This window comes from Barbus barbus (genome assembly GCF_936440315.1).
Source record: "Barbus barbus genome assembly, chromosome: 8".
Taxonomy (NCBI): domain Eukaryota; kingdom Metazoa; phylum Chordata; class Actinopteri; order Cypriniformes; family Cyprinidae; genus Barbus; species Barbus barbus.
The window spans coordinates 20,298,705-20,318,599 of record NC_136736.1 but is presented as its reverse complement, the minus strand read 5'-3'; the positions used below and the strand labels follow the sequence as shown (position 1 = coordinate 20,318,599).

The 19,895-nt window shown below is 35.9% G+C and overlaps 2 protein-coding genes across 4 annotated transcripts in view; one reads left to right on the top strand and one right to left on the bottom strand.

Annotated features, from left to right (window-relative positions):
• LOC306874003 (uncharacterized protein) overlaps nucleotides 1-1,105 on the bottom strand; it is a 10,528-nt gene extending 9,423 nt beyond the window's left edge. Inside the window, exon 1 of one of the 2 annotated variants that reach the window (XM_079423659.1) lies at nucleotides 774-1,105. In XM_079423659.1, coding sequence (XP_079279785.1) covers nucleotides 774-828 — 55 coding nt within the window. In that variant the 5' untranslated portion in view covers nucleotides 829-1,105. The remainder of the gene's footprint in view (nucleotides 1-773) is intronic. The other variant, XM_079423658.1, reaches the window with a different exon arrangement.
• Nucleotides 1-19,895, top strand: part of LOC306874002 (meiotic nuclear division protein 1 homolog) — a 20,030-nt gene extending 135 nt beyond the window's left edge. Inside the window, exons 1-8 of one of the 2 annotated variants that reach the window (XM_079423657.1) lie at nucleotides 2,200-2,516; nucleotides 9,472-9,537; nucleotides 9,682-9,739; nucleotides 10,749-10,897; nucleotides 11,038-11,112; nucleotides 11,205-11,319; nucleotides 17,808-17,852; nucleotides 19,121-19,895. In XM_079423657.1, coding sequence (XP_079279783.1) covers nucleotides 2,514-2,516; nucleotides 9,472-9,537; nucleotides 9,682-9,739; nucleotides 10,749-10,897; nucleotides 11,038-11,112; nucleotides 11,205-11,319; nucleotides 17,808-17,852; nucleotides 19,121-19,227 — 618 coding nt within the window. In that variant the 5' untranslated portion in view covers nucleotides 2,200-2,513 and the 3' untranslated portion in view covers nucleotides 19,228-19,895. Of the gene's footprint in view, nucleotides 1-2,199; nucleotides 2,517-9,471; nucleotides 9,538-9,681; nucleotides 9,740-10,748; nucleotides 10,898-11,037; nucleotides 11,113-11,204; nucleotides 11,320-17,807; nucleotides 17,853-19,120 lie in introns of those variants that run through there. The other variant, XM_079423656.1, reaches the window with a different exon arrangement.

The window sequence follows — 19,895 nt, the reverse complement described above, 5'->3', positions numbered from 1 at the left end:
ATGCAACTAAATTACTTTACACATTTAAGAACTGACTTTAAAAAAGAACTTTCATCTAGATTTTTATACTGAGGTTTAGTTGAGGCCTGTTTCACTTCAAAAGAAAGATGTAATCTGAGAATCATCCTCCAAATGTACCAAAGAGAGATAAGAAACATTCCTTGTCCTCTTTTCACCAAAATCATCTTACTTTTAATTCAACATATTTAATTTGACTGTAAGTCTCTGTAAGGTGTTACTCAACATCTTATCTAAAACATCATTTTCATAACATAATAATGAATATCAAAATTCATATTCAGCTGTAAGAGAAGTATGAGGTAAAAAGGAGGAAGCTAATAATCACTTACAAAGAAATGATTGGCGTAAACCAAGAGAAAGAAACATTCGTCCTGAGTCAACATTATCTTTGTTCGTCAACAAAGACGAGCTGTTTTGTGTTTTGCATGAAACCAAAAGCAACAAAATGAGTCAAAGAACTAGTTATAATGTAATATGACCATGCTGTCTTCAACTTTCATTATTGTCCATTGTGGTCAAAAGATAGGACAGGTCATTTGAATGTGTTCTAAATGCACACATCAGTTCCACACGACTCCGCAACTCTTGTGTTGCCTAGGGGCTAATTACAGTGTAAAATGATTTCTAATGACCATGATGAAGAGAGCAGACAGGACAGAGGAGAGTTTCTTTAGATGAATGGGGGAAAAGGGAAAGAGAGAGATAGGATTCTACATAAAGAAAAAAAAAGATCTACTACCGTGAGCACCTACCAAGTCCAGTCCGGCTAGCTGTCAATGCCAAAAGCAGGAATAGTATAAGATTCATTTCTCAGAGTCCTCGGTGGAAGCGATGGCCCACTCTATGTGTAGACAGAGACGCAGACTCATTGCATAGTGACTGGTGGCTAACACGCCTTCATGACATCCTGCTTCCTCTCTCAGACCTGATTCACCTATCTACGAAAAAAACACACCACCCTCTCGTTCTCTCCCTCGGATGTGATGCAATCAAGCAGTGAGCTTGTTACCACAAGCCATGCTGTTCCTCAGTTAGCCGTGAAAACAATGTCCTGCATATATGGTATGTGACCTAACCAAAAACCAGAGAGAAAAAAGAGAAGTGCAAAAAGAGCTGAGTAAACAGAGGCAGCTTTAAACTCAAAGACTTTAAACAGGATGAAGTAGGAAGAGAATTTAAAGTGTTTGAGTGTGTACACTGCTACAGCTGCCACTTTCAAAACAGTTATGTACTTTCACAGCTCTTAAAAATGTTAATACAAAAATAACTTTGTCACTATGTTGTGGAGTATGAATATAGATTTTTGCATTAAGAAGTTGATGCTGTCAGCCCCATGATGGCACAAATATCTGATCATTATAATTAGACAAAATTTACCTCTCTAAATAAGATTAAATATACCCTTCACAAGCGGAGTATATACATACATAGAAGAGAAATATTAGAAATGTTTGATAAACTAATGTAAAATTGTGTCTAATGTGTCTAAAATATTTATTTAAAGTTTACTGCAAGAAAATAGCAAAATCGCAAAAATCACAGCATTAAATTATATTTATATTTAAAAATGGTCCCAGGTTTTGGTAACAGTACTGAAAATTTGGCAAAAATTCATTAAATAACCCCATTAGCAAATGTAAAGTGTGTAGGCCTATACTAAATTTCCATATATGAAATATTTTGTCAAATGAGGTAAAAAAAGAGAAAATGGAACACAATATATGTGTTTATGTATGTGTAATATATTTTTGGTTATATACAGTATGTACATATCCATCCTAAAACCTAAAATTTACAAGACATACATGTATTTTCAAAAAATAAAAAACATACAGATTTTTGGTATATATGTTGTTTTTGTTTCTATAAATAAAATGTGTATTGCGTACTTGTGTACAAATTTTACTATGGGGATTCTATATCTTCTATATGTCTTCTTCTACTCAGAGAATGTAGCCAGTGTAAAAATTAGGCTATATATCGCCTTACAAATAACATATGGCAAAGGATTGAGTCATGAAGCTCTTACCATACTGGGATTTTTAAATATACACACATTCTGAGAAAATAACTTCATTTGTTTTGTGCTAACCTGTATCAGAGGGGGCAGTATAACAGCATAGGTCTCTACAACCTCCTCTGAAATTGTGCAAAGGTAGAGGAGCTAATTCTTTAAATACTTTGGGGGGGTCAATTTGTTCCACTTTACTGGTAACGTTAGACCTTCATTCTCTTAAATCTTGCACCCCTGATGTTTTTGGTGCATGGCAACGAAGTCATAAAATGAAGACGATAGAATGTAGATACACTAAATGCTAATAAATTAAAACAACTAAATAATGAATGTTTTCAGTACTACGCCAAACTAAATATAATTTTAGCGAATCTACCACGTCCTAAAATCAGAGAAGAAATAAAGCACCGCGGCGCATGCGCAGTGAGATTTCCTCAGTATCTCGCGCCAAACTCAAGCTCGACTGGAAGAATCAAACATGGTGAGAACATGATTTCTGTATTTAATCACTCTGTTACTGTTTTTAGAGAATGTCGCTTGTATAAAATAACCACACTAAGGTTTGCAGAAATGTTTTAAACTGGTTTAATAATTCTAGATTGTGCTGAGATCTATAACACCCTGCTCTAAACAAATCTGTCAAATATATTTTTATTAACTTGCATCCAAAATAGAGAATACGTAACGACGAATGTTAACGGAGCTGTGGACAAAAGTTTACAAAATTATTCAATCAAAAGAATCAATTAGGTCATCAGATAATATTAATATTCTTGCACTATGTATGTATGTATGTATGTATATATGTATATATATATACACACATACACTCTATACATATACACATATATCTGCCCAGTATGTTTAAACTGTATTTATCTGTATTTGAACGTCTAACTTACTGTCAGTGTCTTAAATGTTAACTGTATGCACCAAGGGTCTGAGAGTAACGCAATTTCAATTCTCTGTATGTATGTGCCGTACATGTGGAAGAATTGACAATAAAGCAGACTTGACTTAAAGTCAGTCACCCTGAAAGTCCTCTTAAAATATTTGAATTTTGGTATGAAGCAGTCTAATTATCATACAAGAGACAGATATGTAGAAATAAATAATATAATAAACAAAAGTTTAAATAAATAAATGTGGCAATAAATAAATACACATAATAGGTTGTTTGCACATGACGTCATTGCTGTTGCGGGAGGGCAGGAAGTCATTTTTTCTCCATAGGAATCAGTAACAGAAACTCAAGATGCCTGTGTTTTGTGTTGTTTATTGATGCTCAAATCAGTCAAATGGAGAAAACACAAGTTTTTATCATGTACGCAAATGTGTTGTTCATAAGGGGGTAAAAGTCAAGAAATTGACTGTAAAACGAAGGAAAATGTGGCTTGTAAACCTACGTCTGCGGTCGGGAGCCGATCAGATAATGCTTGTGTGCGCAGATAGTTAATATAAGATATAATATTAAGATATTAATACAGATATAAAGAGATAATCCAAGGCTGCCACCTCAAGCGTTCAGAGTCACTCAATGCTAAACGCCACATGTAGACACAATGTAAATAGGATATTGTTTGCAGTACAGAGAGCTTCATTGATTATAACTAAACATTGTGAGACTGCAATAAACTGAAGTGAGTCAGCTTTTTAGTGATTTATATAGAAGCGATATTTACTCGTAAACAATTCAGAATTTGAATAAGTTTTGCTTTACGTGCTGCTAGGACCAACAAAACCTGCATGCACACTGTACATTTTTTTTGTTAAATTTACGGTTAAATACCAGCAGCTGTGGTTGCCAGAATTTTACCTCGAAAAATACGGTAGCAACATTTTAGGATTTACAGAACTGTTTAAATTTACAGTGAAAAGCCGTATTTCAGTAACTGATACAATGTCAATATACAAACTTTTCAGTTATCTCATTTTATTTGCAGAAACCGACTGCACTTAAGTTGTCCCACTGTCATTTGTTTATAAACTAATATTTATAATGTTTAAGTAAAGTGAGCATAAGGGTATTGAGAACTATTTTGCTTGATTACATGAAGAAAAACCTACTGATTTATGCAAAGTCATTAAAAGCATCAATTCAACTCAAATCTCTTGCAGATAACAGCAGCACACGTGTGTGATTAAAATGAGTGAAGAGATTCTCACTGCATCAGTAACTACACAGTTACTGCCTTTAAATAAAGCAACATGCAGCATAACATCAGTGTTTCTCTGTCTGTCCTTGATTTAAACACAGGCTCTACTCTCCAGCACAATGGTGACCCACAAAACACAACAGGAAGTTCACTGTTAGGCTCTACAGTATTTTGCTGTTTTTTTTCTCTTGATTTTACGGTGAAATACCGGCAGCTGTGGTTGCCAGTAATCTGCTGTTTTTTTTATTTACGGTGTATTTCTGTTAAAATTACGTTGTGTATTTTTTTTCATTTTTTTTTTCATCTCGCACATTTAACCCGTTTAATCCCACAGCAAAATCCTCGGTTTTAAAGAGCACTTATTTGTCCACACTAGAGAGTGTTGAAGTAACACTGAAGTTAATGAGAGAATGAAGTGACTAATTAAATGAGGATTGAGCTTTAGTGTTGAACACCTGCTGTTAACAAGTAGAATCACCGAAGGAAAGAGAAACAAGAGCAGAGAAACAAAACTTACAGCCAAAGCCAAAGATTAAATCAACTGAAATAAAGCACATTAAATCTCTCAAGATCTCAGAAGAGAGTGATTGAACAACTCCACAAACAGCATCACCAGCTTCTTATTACAAAACACTTTGACTTTATTTCTGTCATATCTGTACAAAAGCTCTATTAGGTGTTGTGCTTTCATTTGAAGTCACCATATTGGCGATCGGTGGTTGCTTTAGTCAGGCTCTTTAACCTTTACTTTTTAAAGTTAGATTTTATTTGGTTGCTTTAATTAACTGTGTTTATTAAGTACAGTTTTTAAAGCAAGGAAAGCCAAAATAATCTATGATCAGATGAGACTGATGTTTGTGATGTCAAAACCATTGTGATCTAGTTTAATTCACTGATCTTACCCAATGTTTAATCTGTTATTAAATGTGATGTTAATACACTTAAATTGCACCGCTGACACTACAGCAATCAAATGTTCAAAATCTTTATTAATATATTATTATAACTTATAATAATCAATTGCACACACAAGCATTATCCAATCGCTCCTCCTCGACCGCAGACGCAGGTTTACAAGCCGTTTTTTCCTGCATTTTTCAGTAATTTTTTTTACTTTTCCCCCCCTTATGAACAACACATTTTCGTACCCGATAAAATCTCCTTATGTCATTTGACCGATTTGAGCATTCATAAACAATGCATAACACAGGCATCTTGAGTTAGCTGCTACTGATTCCTATGGAGAAAAAATTACTTCCTGCCCTCCAGCTGTAGTTTGTGCGTCATCAGAATCACGTGTTTGCAAACAACCTATTCTGATGTTTTGCTGGACATTGTAGTCGACGGAGCAGTGGTGCTGTTTAGACGATTCAGGGCGCGCAGACGAGGGAAGCGAGCCGGCGGGGATTTCGAACAGCGTTGCCTAGCATCCATCTAGCTAATCTCCGCTCTCTACCCAACAAAACGGACGAACTCCCTCTGCTTTCACGGTTAAACAAGGATTTTTCAAACTCTTCTGCTCTGTGTTTCACGGAAACCTGGCTGAACGGCGCCATTCCAGACAGCGCACTTCATCTTCCTAACTTCCAGCTGATCAGAGCAGATCGCGACGCAGAATCAACGGGGAAATCGCGCAGCGGTGGGACGTGCTTTTACATCAATGAGAGGTGGTGTACAGATGTGACAGTGTTAAAGAAGATGTGCTGTTCTGATCTAGAAACGCTCTTAATCAACTGCAAGCCGTTCTACTCGCTGCGGGAGTTTTGTTCGTTCATTCTCGTGAGTGTTTACATTCCACCGCAAGTGCACGTGAGCTCAGCTTTACAGAAACTCGCTGATCTGATCACAGACACTGAACAACAACACCCGGACTCTGTTTTAATCATTCTTGGGGGCTTTAATAAAGCAAATCTCTCCCGTGAACTGCCAAAATACAGACAGCATGTTACATGTCCCACCAGAGACAGTAATATATTGGCTCACTGTTACACAACAACAAAGAATGCATATCACTCTGTTCCACGGGCAGCTTTGGGGCTCTCTGATCATTGCCTGGTTCATCTTATACCAACCTACAGGCAGAAACTGAAATCTGCTGAACCGGTGGTAAAGACTGTAAAGAGATGGACCAACGAGACCGAGCGGGTTTTACAAGCCTGTCTTGACCTTACTGATTGGAGTGTTTTTGAGGCTGCTGCAAACGATCTGGACGAGCTCACAGAGACTGTCACTTCATATATCAGTTTCTGTGAGGATATATGCATTCCTACCAGGACTCATTTAACCTACGACAATGACAAACCATGGTTCACTGCAAAACTCCGACCGCTCTGTCAGGCCATAGAAGATGCTTACAGGAAGGGGGATAAAGTCTTGTATAAACAGGCCAAATACACACTGGAAAAGGAGATCAGAGTAGCAAAGAGGAATTGTTCTGATAAGCTAAGAATCCAATTCTCTTACAGTGACTCAGCATCAGTGTGGAAAGGTCTGAAAGAGATAACTAACTACAAGACACCATCCCCCCAGCACTGTGGTGAATCAACGACTGGCAGACGATCTGAATGAGTTCTACCGCAGGTTTGAAAAAACACCCCACACCCGCTCTGAACACCTCTCCACACAACCATTAACACCTCCAGCAACCCCCATCTCCCCCACACCTGCAATTCAGATCAGCGAAGACGAGGTCCGCCAGGTCTTCCGGAAGCAGAAAAGGAAAAAAGCAGTAGGCCCAGACGGAGTCACACCAGCCTGTCTGAAATCCTGTGCTGACCAGCTGGCCCCCATCTTCACAAAGATCTTCAACAGATCACTGGAACTGTGCCAAGTCCCTTCATGCTTCAAACGCTCTACCATCATCCCCATCCCAAAGAAATCCAAAATTACAGGACTAAATGACTACAGGCCTGTGGCTCAAACGTCTGTGGTCATGAAGTCATTTGAAAAACTGGCGCTGGCCCACCTGAAGGACATCACTGGACCCTCGCTGGATCCTCTTCAGTTTGCCTACAGAGCAAACAGGTCTGTGGACGATGCTGTCAACATGGGACTGCATTATGTTCTGCAACATCTAGACAGACCAGGGACTTATGCGAGGATCCTGTTTGTGGACTTCAGCTCGAACTTTAACACTATCATTCCAAACTAGGGATGGCTCGATACCATAATTTTAGCTTCGGTACGATACCAGAATGTAATACCTCGGTATTGATACTAAATCAATACCATAGGTGACAAATAACCAGCTTCAAAAGATAAGTGAATTTAAAACAATTTTATTAATAGTAATAATAATAAAAACAGATTTATATCTTAATACCTTTGTATTAAACTAACTAAAAACCTACAGGGAACATATGTTACATTTTGATGTTGGAGAAAAAAAAAATAGGCTAACTTAAGTAATAAGATGAAAATATATTCAAATCTTCTTATCTTTCAGTGCAAACAAAATGTCTCAATGTAACAAAAAAACCTACCAGGAACTTACATTTTGACTGAGTTTGAAGAAAAAAAATACAACTGAAGTTGCACAATTAATGCAACAAATATTGCTTTATTGTAAAGTGTTATTCTAACAGTCAAAGTAATATTCAAAATCACGTTATTTCTCTCTCTCAGAGTTTTCAGACTCAGCCAAAGAAAAAGCATTAAATAAATCTCACTCTCTCGGCTGCTTCATATTATCACATGATGTGTTGTCTCTGTGGAGACACATGATTTATAGCAACACTTGCATACAGGTGCAGTAAGGTCAGTTCCTTCACCTTTGTCATCTGTTTTGTATGCAAAGTAATGCCATATTTCACTTCTACTGTTCTCTTTATTTATTCATTTCGGGTGCGTTTAATCTGTTTGATGATCCATCGTGTTCTGTTGTCACTTTACCGGTTGCACAGCAATTTGGGAAGCACTGCCACCTACAGGTGCATTTCGCAACTGCAGCGCATGAAATGCCGAATTGAGCAAAATTATGATATGATGTATCGTTTGAAATATAATATATACCGGTACTTTTCCGGTATACCGTGCATCCCTATTCCAAACCGTCTTCTGCCCAAACTAACTCAGCTCTCCATCCCCACCTCTGTCTGTCAGTGGATCACCAGCTTCCTGACAGACAGGCAGCAGTTAGTAAAGCTTGGCAAATACACATCCAACACCTGTACGATCAGCACTGGAGCTCCTCAGGGTTGCGTTCTCTCCCCACTGCTCTTCTCTCTCTACACCAATGACTGCACGTCTAAAGACCCCTCTGTCAAGCTCCTTAAGTTTTCAGACGACACCACACTGATCGGCCTCATTAAGGACGGTGACGAGTCTGCTTACAGACAGGAGGTTAAGGATCTGGCTGTCCGGTGCAGTCTTAACAACCTGGAGCTCAACATGCTGGACTTCGTGGACTTCAGGAGAAACCCCCCTGAAGGACCCTCCGTTCTCTCCCCACTCACCATCATGGACAGCGCTGTGACTGCAGTGGAGTCAATCAGGTTCCTGGGCACCACTCCATCTCCCAGGACCTGAAGTGGGACAATCACATAGACGCCATTGTAAAAAAGGCACAGGAGAAGTTGTACTTCCTTCGCCAGCTGAGGAAGTTCAATCTGCCACAGGAGCTGCTGAAACAGTTCTACTCCGCCATCATTGAATCCAGCCTCTGCACTTCAATAACTGTCTGGTTCAGCTCAGCTACCAAATCTGACCTCAGAAGACTACGATATATATATATATATATATATATATATATATATATATATATATATATATATATATATATATATATATATATATATATATATATATATATATATATATATATATATATATATATATATATATATATATGAATGAATGAATGAATGAATGAATAAAAAAAGTAAATGAAAGTGTAAAAAATAATAATAAGTTCAGGACTAAATCTGATAAAAAAGGAATTGCATTTGTTATACCAAATCATTTATTTATTTTCTATTTATTTATTTTCCTATTACATTAATTACATTTTTGAGGTTCAGTCCTCCATAGATTTGAGCTAAATAATTTTTTGAAGTAGTCCATTGAAACAAACGTTCTGAAAAAATATAGCCGAGAATTGTTTACCACTAGTTCCACATTTTTTCTGAAATGTGTGAAACTGAAGGGTTAATAAAATATAAAATCAGCATGACTATTTAATAATGACAGCTGAATTAGTTTTATGTTATTTATTTAATACATAAAAATGCAGAACTGTATTCATCTTATTAATACAAAGGGTTTATCTTTTACACTCCGCAGTCTAAAAAGAAAGGACTTAGCTTGGAAGAGAAAAGAAGTCGTATGATGGAAATATTTTTTGAAACCGTAAGTATGCATGTTTTCAGATTCTTATTCTTATCCATTTAGCTTATGTGTGATCGTGTCCATGTCTGACAGAGCTCTCTAGTAGTTTGATATTCTCAAACTTTGGGACATAAGATTAATTAAGATGATTTTTTTCCCTTCCAGAAAGATGTGTTTCAGCTGAAAGACATAGAAAAAATTGCCCCCAAATCCAAAGGAATCAGTAAGTTTTATCAACTTGTAGTGATTTTTAGTTTATGCTCCTGACACTGACAAGTCCATGTCACAGATAGAGGGAGCTCTAAGTGACCCTGCACATTTTTTATAGAACGTATGTAATGGTAATCATCAGAAAACTGATCCTTGCCTGTTTGATTTGGATGAAAGTAGAGGTTTTCCAGACGAGGTGCCAATATGACTAACCTAGTTGTATAAATAGTCAGGAAAGCAGGCCTGTTGACATGAAATTCAGAAAGGTTCTGCCCTAGAGCTTTATAAGTAGCTAATAATGATGCTGAAATGTTTGTCTTGTTGGATGAAATAATAATAATAAAGAAATAAACTGGCATAACGTTTAAAAAATCATAAATGGCTGTGTGTATCAGCACTTACATCTCAGAGCCCTTTTAAGACAAGCATCCAAGGTTAAAAAAAAGCTTACAAACAGTAGGGCATTGGCAAGGAGACAAGAAGCAGTTTTTAAATGGATGTCAATGGAGTAGAGGCTTCTGTGTGCTGCATAAGCTACATATTTGCGACAACCTGTCCACTAATCTTCAGTGTATTTGCCATTTAATAGCTATTTCGGAGGTAAGCTATGTTCGGTGTTCACAAAAAAAAACATTTGCGATGGATAATATTCCATTTATGACTTATTCATTACTATGGTATCTGCAAACAGCAGTTGTCAGTCTTAAAACCTCGTTTTTCCATAACAAAGAACAGCGAGAAGTGAGAAACCATACAGCCATATTTTATTTTTGTGCAGTCATATGATGCAAAACAGATTTCGACAAAGCATCTATTTTATCCATTTTGTCTTGTGACAATTGCAAAACCACAAACAACCAAATGCTTATTTTTGCAAGGTGTAAAAATGTGATCAGTGAAAATTAAGTTACACTGCAACACTGGCCTGAAAGTACATATGACAGTTTTCTCGCACATTGAGTTTTGAAGATATGTTCACTGACATAATGCTTACTAGAGAATTTGTTTATTCTTTTTTTCAGCTCCCATGTCAGTGAAAGAGGTGTTGCAGAGTCTGGTGGATGATAACATGGTGGACACTGAGAGGGTGGGCACCTCCAACTATTACTGGGCGTTTCCCAGTAAAGCCCTGCACGCCCGTAAACACAGATTAGAGGAACTGGAGAGACAAGTGAGGCCATCTCTTTTTGGTATCTGACACTACATTTCTGATAGTTGACTTGTAAAATAAAACTGTTAGATTTATCATCAAAAAAGGCAGCTTTGGTTAACAGAGATAAATCAAAAATGTATTTATTTTTTTCTGTGTAGCATGAGGATGGGAATCAACGCAAAAAAGCCCTTCAACAAGCAGTTGACAAAGCCAAAGTGGGACGTGAAGTTAATGTGTGTGTTCACTTCTGTCTCTCTGAACCACATTACTGTACAGCTCTAATGTCTGTTGGCTCTGTCTGACCAGTGCTTTTGTGTGTATTTAGGAGGAGAGAGAGGATCTCCTGAAGGAGCTCACAGCATTGAAACATCAGAGAGATCAGCTAAAGGCCGACCTGGAGAAGTACAAAGAATGTGATCCAGAGGTGGTGGAAGAGATACGTGAGTAAACCACACAGATTTGTGTGCATAAATCTACTAACTGAAATTTAAACTAAAATAAAAAACTAATAAAAAGCACTACAAAAGTACTAAAAATTAAACTGAAATTCAAATGAAAACTGAAAATATAAAAATATGAGCAAACTAAAATTGTATATAAATAATGCTAACATAACATTAAAAATCAGCATAGAGGAACGAAGTAGTTCACATTTTGCCCTCCAGATGGAGTTTGCACAAAAATATTGATTCTGTGTAAAATTAGTTTCAGCTGGTCAAAAGGGCTTGATTTTTGATGATTACCAAGTACTTTGTTGGTTACTGTGTACTTCCTTTTTATTCATATTTTTTATCAATTTCTTTGTGCTCACTCTGCCTTGTCTTAATAGAGGAAATTTGGATGTTTCTTAATGTAATCAATCTTAAATTGATTTCTCAATCACATCCCTGTGACACTCGTAATGTCTAAAAAAACATCAGCATGGGTCTGGTTAGTTCTCCTAAAAGCATGATCTGTGCTTGTCTACCTTCTATTACGGAGTTGTCCATACTGCACAAATTAATAATAAGAACCCGGAAGGATGTCATTGCTGCATTTAGTTTGTTTTCCATTGCAAAGATCCTCTGTTTGCATTTTCTCTGCTGTGAATTTTTGTAAAGCAATCATCTGCATTATTCTGACAAGACACCTGGGAGCAAGTAGCATACAATAAAGAATCAGCAACTCTGTTCACATAATTCTGCATAATAAGGGAAACATTGCTCACAGCAAGTCTGGAGCCTTACAGTGTTGAAGGTGGTAAATTTGTACAGAAGTGGTGTTTTGATGACTGTAGTGTCAAAAAAACTTTCAAGTCAACGACTAATTTGTATGCATTTATGTATTATTTCGAACATAAAGCATTTTCAATACACGGGGTATATACTGAAGTATGTGTCGAGTATTTTAAACTCGTTTTGCTGAAAAGTATTAAGTCCTTGATTAAACAGGCTTTGGCACGGATTTATCAAGTCAAAGAGTCTGAGATACGTGACTTATTTTGACATTGTATGAGTTTGTTCTGTATGGACATATGGTGTTAATTGTGGTATTACATTTCAGGTCTTAAAACGTCTATACATTTGATTAAAAAAAACAACAAAAAAAAACAGTTGGTTCCCTGTAACATTCAGCTAGTTCTAGACAAACTTTCAATACCTTGTTGTAATATTCCTGACCTATCGCACATTTCCAGCCAAGTTCAGCTCTGAATGTTCTATGATCCTCTCCAGACAGTTCTGCGATCAGCTGTGAATAATCATCTCTCTCAGGCGCTGGTGGAGATAATGACTCGCGTCTCTTGAGAGAAAATAACATTTATAACCTCTCCTTACATCATCCACCTCGTTCATCACCCCATCCCTGCAGCTCCGTCTCTCTAACAACCCCTCCAGTTTAAATGCTGTGAAAATGTCAGTAGTCCCTGCTGAAATACTTGATGCTTTTTCTGCCTCTCTGGATTTGTTATGTCTATATTTTAATCACTTTTAGAATTGGCTTACAGACGTCTGAACTATTGCGTCTCCCTGAGGTACTATGTTTAACAGAAAAGCACAGAGCACCATTCTCACACAATTCTGAGTCAACAGACCAAACATTTATATGTATATTATACGGCGCAGGGATTGTGATTTTAGAATTTGTGCACTGGTGCTAGTAACATTGAAAGGAGATTTCTCTTGTGTCTTGGAGTGTTAGTAATGGCTAAGGAAGCTGTACACTTTATTAATTTAGTCATAGCTTGCTTTTTGTTGTGTTGCTATAGAGGATGTTCAAGAACTGCACACATGACAAATAAATAAATTAGGGCGTGTTTTATAACACCTTGGGCGTGAGCCGTTGTCTTCCAGTAAATTACACTTACCTTGTTTGACAGTTTGGTGGAATGCTTGCTTCTGATTGGTCATTTGCAGCATTTAGGGGTCAAATTTTAATGAATAATTACTTTAGTCAAGGACCGCACTGTATAACTGCAGGAAACATATCCTATATTGCTATATACACACTACCATCAGAAAGTCTGGGGTCAACAAGATTTCTTAAATGTTTTTGAGTACGGAGTATAAAAATACAGAGCAGTATTGTGAAATATTACCATGTAAAATAGCTGTTTTCTACTGGAATATTTTTTTAAATGTGATTTATTCCTGTGATAGCAAGGCTGAATTTTTAGCATCAATACTCCAGTCTTCTTTGTCACATGATCTTTTTGAAAGCATTCAAATATGCTGATTTGGTGCTGAAGAAATATTTCTTATCAATGTTTAAAATAATGCTTTTTTTTTTTTTTTTTTTAGGATTCTTGAATCCACATTAGGTAAAAAGACAGCATTTATTTGAAATGGAACATTTTTGTAACAAGCCTTTAATGTCAAATCAATTTCTTACTGAATAAAAGTGTTAATTAAAAAAAATAAAAATACTGACTGCAAACTTTTAGCAATAGTGTAGCTGTGCTCATGTTCTGTCTCGCCACAGTCTTTATACTTATGCTAATAATTCTAATATACTTCATTACGTCAGTTCATTTAAATATTTTGAATGATAAAACTAAGTTTCATAATAAATAGTCATTATCACGAAATAAGCACCACTCAGGCTGATTGTTGTTCAAGGGTGAGCTTTTGTTCACCGTCTCTGGACATTCAACAATCTGTTTTTTTGTTTGTTTGTTTCTCACGAATGTTCAGTAACTCAAAACTCATCAATATTTCATGTCCATGTATTTATTTATTTGCTAAGTTGACATATTTTAAGAATGTTCAGTCAGACATTATCGCAAAATAAACTCCTTCAGGGTGTTGATCACCCTGTCAAGGATTAAATTAGTCCTTACTTATTAATAATAACTGCATTGGAAAAGAGACTTCACAGTCCTGTGTATTCAAGAGAAACCTAATTTATCTTGAAGGTTTTATTTTTTTTCTGTTTTAGTGAGTGAGGGCTCAATGCCAGGTATTACAGGATTGCTGGTATGAGTCCCAGTTGGGACACCCATGGGAAGTTGAGTGAGTACCAGAGGGCTGCTGATATTGTGCCTTGAGCGGTACACTTAACCCTGATTACCTCTGGGGTCTTGAACATGCTGTCATCACACTTTGTGGATGTGCTAATAACAGCAAATTTATCAGTGCCATTCACTGAATAAGAAGCATTACAAATCCTAAACTACATTTAGTACTTTAAAAAAAGAAAATGCATGAGGTCACTTTGAAGATAAATCAATCAATCAATCAAATAGACTTGGTGCTCTGTATGATCTTCATTCATTAAAACAACTTTTAGGAGATATTAAGTTGAAAAACCGACTATGCTTAGTATGTTTTTGATTCACTAAAATGAACTAGCTCATTAGAGTCATTAGTTTGATAATTTAACCGAACTGGTTGTGCTGTATGGTTTTGATTTACTAAAATTACCCGGCTCATAAGAATTATTAGTTTGGGAATAGGTCTGGACTGGTTGCACTCGGTTTTGGATTCACTACAATAAACTGGCTCTGAAGAGTCAACACTGTTTGCTTTATTTTTTACTGTTAATTTTCAATAGCAGTGATGCAGTTCAGCTGAATAATAGTGCAGGAAACACTGTCAGAGGCTTTTCACACTGTGCTTCACTCCGGGTTATCGTCATACTTAACCCTGCATTATGGTGCCAAACTTATGCGGTGGGAAATGATTCAGTGTTAGAACGTTACGGCTAGATGCCTAGCAACAAACTCTGTCGTGTGCCTCAAATTCACATGCTTTGGACAGTAACGGAAACACTGTGTGTTGCATAAACAGTCAACAGTTTCAGCGTTTGGGGTGGAATATGGTACCCAGGATTCTGTTTACCCAGGGTTTCGAGTGTAAAAAGCCATTCAGAGTATTATATTCTGGCCACATTGCAGAAGTATGTATGGGGATGTAGGGGGGATGGGTTGATTATGGTATTTTTTTTTTTTTTTTAAGAATGGAACTGTTCTTATTGTTGGTCCCCTACCAAGTGTTTTTGTCTATGGAAAGGTTCATTCTTTCTGCAGATTTGTGTCTTTGGAGAGCCCTTTATTTAAGCACTGCCCAAAATGACTTCCATTCACTACCTGACCTGTTCTATTGCCCTGGAGCTCTGCAGTGTCATGCATCTGCTCCTGTCAAGTCAGAGAACAGAGAGCACAAGTCATTAAGATTACAGATTGATCTGCCTTTTTCCAGATTGGATTTGATCCAAAGCCTTGGAATGACTTTTGAGCTTTTGTTAATCTAGCTCTGAAATTGAAGTGGTCTGGGCAGCACATTCAGTATGATGGATTATATATCAGAGTGGGTGTGCTAACTGTCTTAGAAGAAAATCTGTGGACTTTATGGAAGAGAGACTAGTTAGCGTGACGTTCAACCGTCTGTGGGGCTTTGAGTGGTTCGGTTTCACAAATACATAGGATCTACAAAGTTGAGTCCAAGTCAAGATGTTGTCAGTGTGCCAGTCTTGACAACAAAATTACTTTTTCTTTTTGTTTTGTTTATGATCAAATGACAAAAAAGCATGTTGAGATAACTAAAAATTAAGTAAACCATGTTGCAGAAAATGGCTGTTTTTTTGAAAAAGAAAAATCTAGAAAGAATATGATTGTTTCATATAAACTAATCTTAGTCATTATATACGAGCTGAAGCTACAGAGCGAACGAACACCTGTTGAGAGGAGCATTTAACTTGAAATTAATGAGATTATTCAGGCAAATACAAAAGCTAAGGGTAATATCACAACTTCTGCACAAAATTATACAAATGCACAGGTGAACTTGAACTTACACGCTTGTCAGAATGTTCAAGTCATATTGTGAATAAACTGTTTCTGGAACAACACTAAAAAACACACAATAGACCCTTTTCACAGACTTTCCACGTTTCCATGATTATTAGCCTATTATTAATAAAAAAAAAACATTTCTTTTCATTTAAAAAATTTACTAAACTATTTAGCAACTTTTTTTTACGGAGTGTCCGTAAAAGCAACTGACCATTTCAAATCTTATATTTCATCAAAAAGACATTTATTTTAAATAAAAATGAAGGAAGTAATCAAAAAGTTGAAAATAAAAGTATCGGGCAGGGTTAGTTTAGGTGTAGGGAAGGCTTTATTGTCCCAATAAGGTGGCATGCATTTAATAATTTGAATTAAAACAATAATTTACGCTCAATGCGTTATTGCGTACTTTTTTTTTTTTAATGTACTACAATACTGAGGTGCAGATAATTGCCACTATTTGCAATAAGTAGTATAAATAGCAGAACATCTTGCTATTTTCACTGAGTGCAAATAGCCGCTGCCTTTTTTTATTTATTAATGTACAGTGCAGTTCAAAAGTTTGAAATCAGTAAGATTTTTTAAAGTTTTTTTATGACGTTTCTTATGATCAAGGCTGCATTTATTTGATCAAAAATACAGAAAGAGAACTGTAATTTTGTGAAATATTATTATTGCAATTTAAAATAAGTTTCCTAATTGAATATGTTTTAAAATGTAATTTATTCATGTGATGCAAAGCTGAATTTCCAGCATCATTATTCCAGTCTTCAGTGTCACATGATCCTTCAGAAATCATTCTAATATGCTGATTTATTATCAATGTTGGAAACGGTGCTCTGCTTAATATGTTTTGGGACCTGTGATACTTTTTCAGGTTTTTTGATAAGTTAAAAAGTACAGTGTTCATTTAAAATAGAAATGCTGTGTTACAATATACACTACTATTCAAAAGTTTGGGGTCAGTAAATGTTTTTTCTTTTTTTTTTACTTTTATTCAGCAAGGATGTGGTAAATAAATAAAGTGTTACAGGTTCCAAAAAAATATTAAGCAGCACAACAGTTTCAACACTGATAATAAATCAGCAAATTAGAATGATTTCTGAAGGATCATATGACACTGAAGACTGGAGTAATGGCTGATGAAGATTCAGCACTGTGTCACAGATATAAATTATATTTTAAAGTATTTTAAAATAAGAAACCAATATTAGAAATTGTGATTTCACAATATTACTTTTTTTTTCTGTAAAATACAGCCTTGATGAGCATAAGAGACTCCATTAAAAATATTATTGATCCCAAACTTTTGAACAGCAGTTTTATATATATATATATATATATATATATATATATATATATATATATATATGTATGTGTGTGTATATATATATATATATATATATATATATATATATATATATATATATATATATATATATATATATATATATATACATATATATATATATATATATGACATTTTTTTTTTATTTTTTTTTATAAAACGGACTGAAATGAATATGACATGATTAAATATTAACTAAGTTTAAAGGAGATTTTCATCAAAACATAAACTGATTAAAATTACAAATTAACACTGGACTTCACAATGTATACCTGACATGTATGGCCTTGCTAAAATATTCATCCTTTTTCTAGGTAAGGCCAACACTACAGCAAAAGAGGCTGTGTCGAGGTGGACGGGTAAGTCGTTTGCATGCCTCACACCTCAACAAATTCCAAACCAATTATTTCCTTTTGATCATGTCATGTGATGTATCCACAAAAGATTCTGAAATGTAGGCCACAGACAATCCTGACAATCCAGTTTTGTCAGATCAGACCAATATCAGTCCAGGCTGATCTCAGATCTGCACCTGTACATTATTACATATTCTAGGCTTACATTTGTCCAATCAAATAATACATCCTGTGCAGTGTTGTGAAAGACAAATATCTTGTCACTCTGGAAATAAAATGCTTGCTGTTCGCAAATGTTGGTGTGATGCAGCTGTTTCGTTGACTTTGATACCATGGCCCAGTTCCAAGTTCCAGTCTTGTTTGTGGCTGAGTAAAATTAACTTGCATGTTTTTATAACTCTTGACTCAGGCAGTGCAGTGCAAGCTCTTGGTTATTCCCAGGCATGATTTTTTTGGAATGCGGCAGACACAAACATGCACACCACTTAACTTCTGGAAGAAATTCCTTTATGCGCTCTGCAGACGTGACTACAAAAGTGGTCTCAGATGAGCAGTGTATGAAAACTTTTGGTGCAGGCATGTTTGGGAACACAGCAGACATGCTAAATGGCAAGGTTTTAATGGTCTGTTTACATTTAACAGATCAGATTTCAGCCAAGAGTCAAACACAACATACACTGGAGACTAAGCAAGCGCAAACACATGTAGGCTTCACTATAGAGTGATCTCATAGATGGAATGGTTTGGATAAGGGGATGATGATTTACTGTACCTTTCCCGTAAACCAAACCCTCACACAAACCTGATAATATCAGTAGATTTAATGTAAAATAGGATTTAGCAAATTGATGAGCCTTTTGAATTGTGAGAGCAATTTCAAATGCCTTCAAGCCAATTTTCAACAAGTTAACCTATATTTGTAAAGACATTTTCAGCATTTTGAGCCAAACCTGTGCACATACCATGGTGTCATGCCATGCCATAGTAAGCTATCAGCTGTGACCCATAAAAATAAAGTAGAAAGAAAAAATGTATCTTTAAATTCAACACACTTTCATTTCTGTAAAAATTAATGTGGAGTTAATTATCGAAAGAGATGCAAAATCTGTGTAGTGAAAGCAAAAGCAATGCCTCTTCTATTTATTTTTATACTTAACTGTTTCTGTCTACACAATTATAAAGGGCATTTCTGAGTTGAGTAGTTTTCATAATTCATCTGAATTCATTTTTGCATCATATGTGTGTCATGTTTCACATTCATTCTTTTCCAGATAATGTTTTTGCAATCAAATCCTGGGCAAAGAAGAAGTTTGGCTTCGAGAACAGCAACTTGGATAAAGCTTTCGGAATACCAGAGGACTTTGACTATGTTAACTGACCAAAAATTCACAGCTTCTTGGATCTTATGATAGTTTGATCTGTTCAACTCTGCACAATCGATAAGCTTTATTGTCTTACATCAATTGGTTTTCTGTTTTGTTATCAGTTCTGCATGTTCGAGAGACAGCTGTGACTGACTTACATTGTGAAGAGTGTGGTATACATTGTCAGCAGTGCCCCACCCTTGAAATTTTAACCTTGTCTAGTCCAAGGAAAACTTTAAGATTGATTTGTCCGGGTAAAAAGGGGAAAAACCGCTCCCGGTGTGTAAGCGGAGAAGATGTTGTGTTAACCCTTGGCTGCTCAGAGATGCACCCTATAACCAAACTGACTGTTTGGACACCTGTTGATAGAGAAACTAACCCTCGCAGATACTGCTGGGATGATAAATTGAGGTGCACATCAAAGGTCAATTCAAGGAAATTAATCACAGGTTAGAGTTTGTTTTAACGAAGGTAAAATTGTGTGTAAAAAAAAAAAAAAAAAAAAAAATTTTTTCTGTATGTAGTAATGTGTTATAAAGATCACTTCAGATGCTTACATTTTTTTTAGTTTGCAAGTTTTCACAGTGCACATGTTGTGTATCTTGTAAATATGAAAATGGTCAGTTGCTTTGTGTAATATGATTTAATAAATGCACAGTTATCAAGCACATTGTTTGTAATC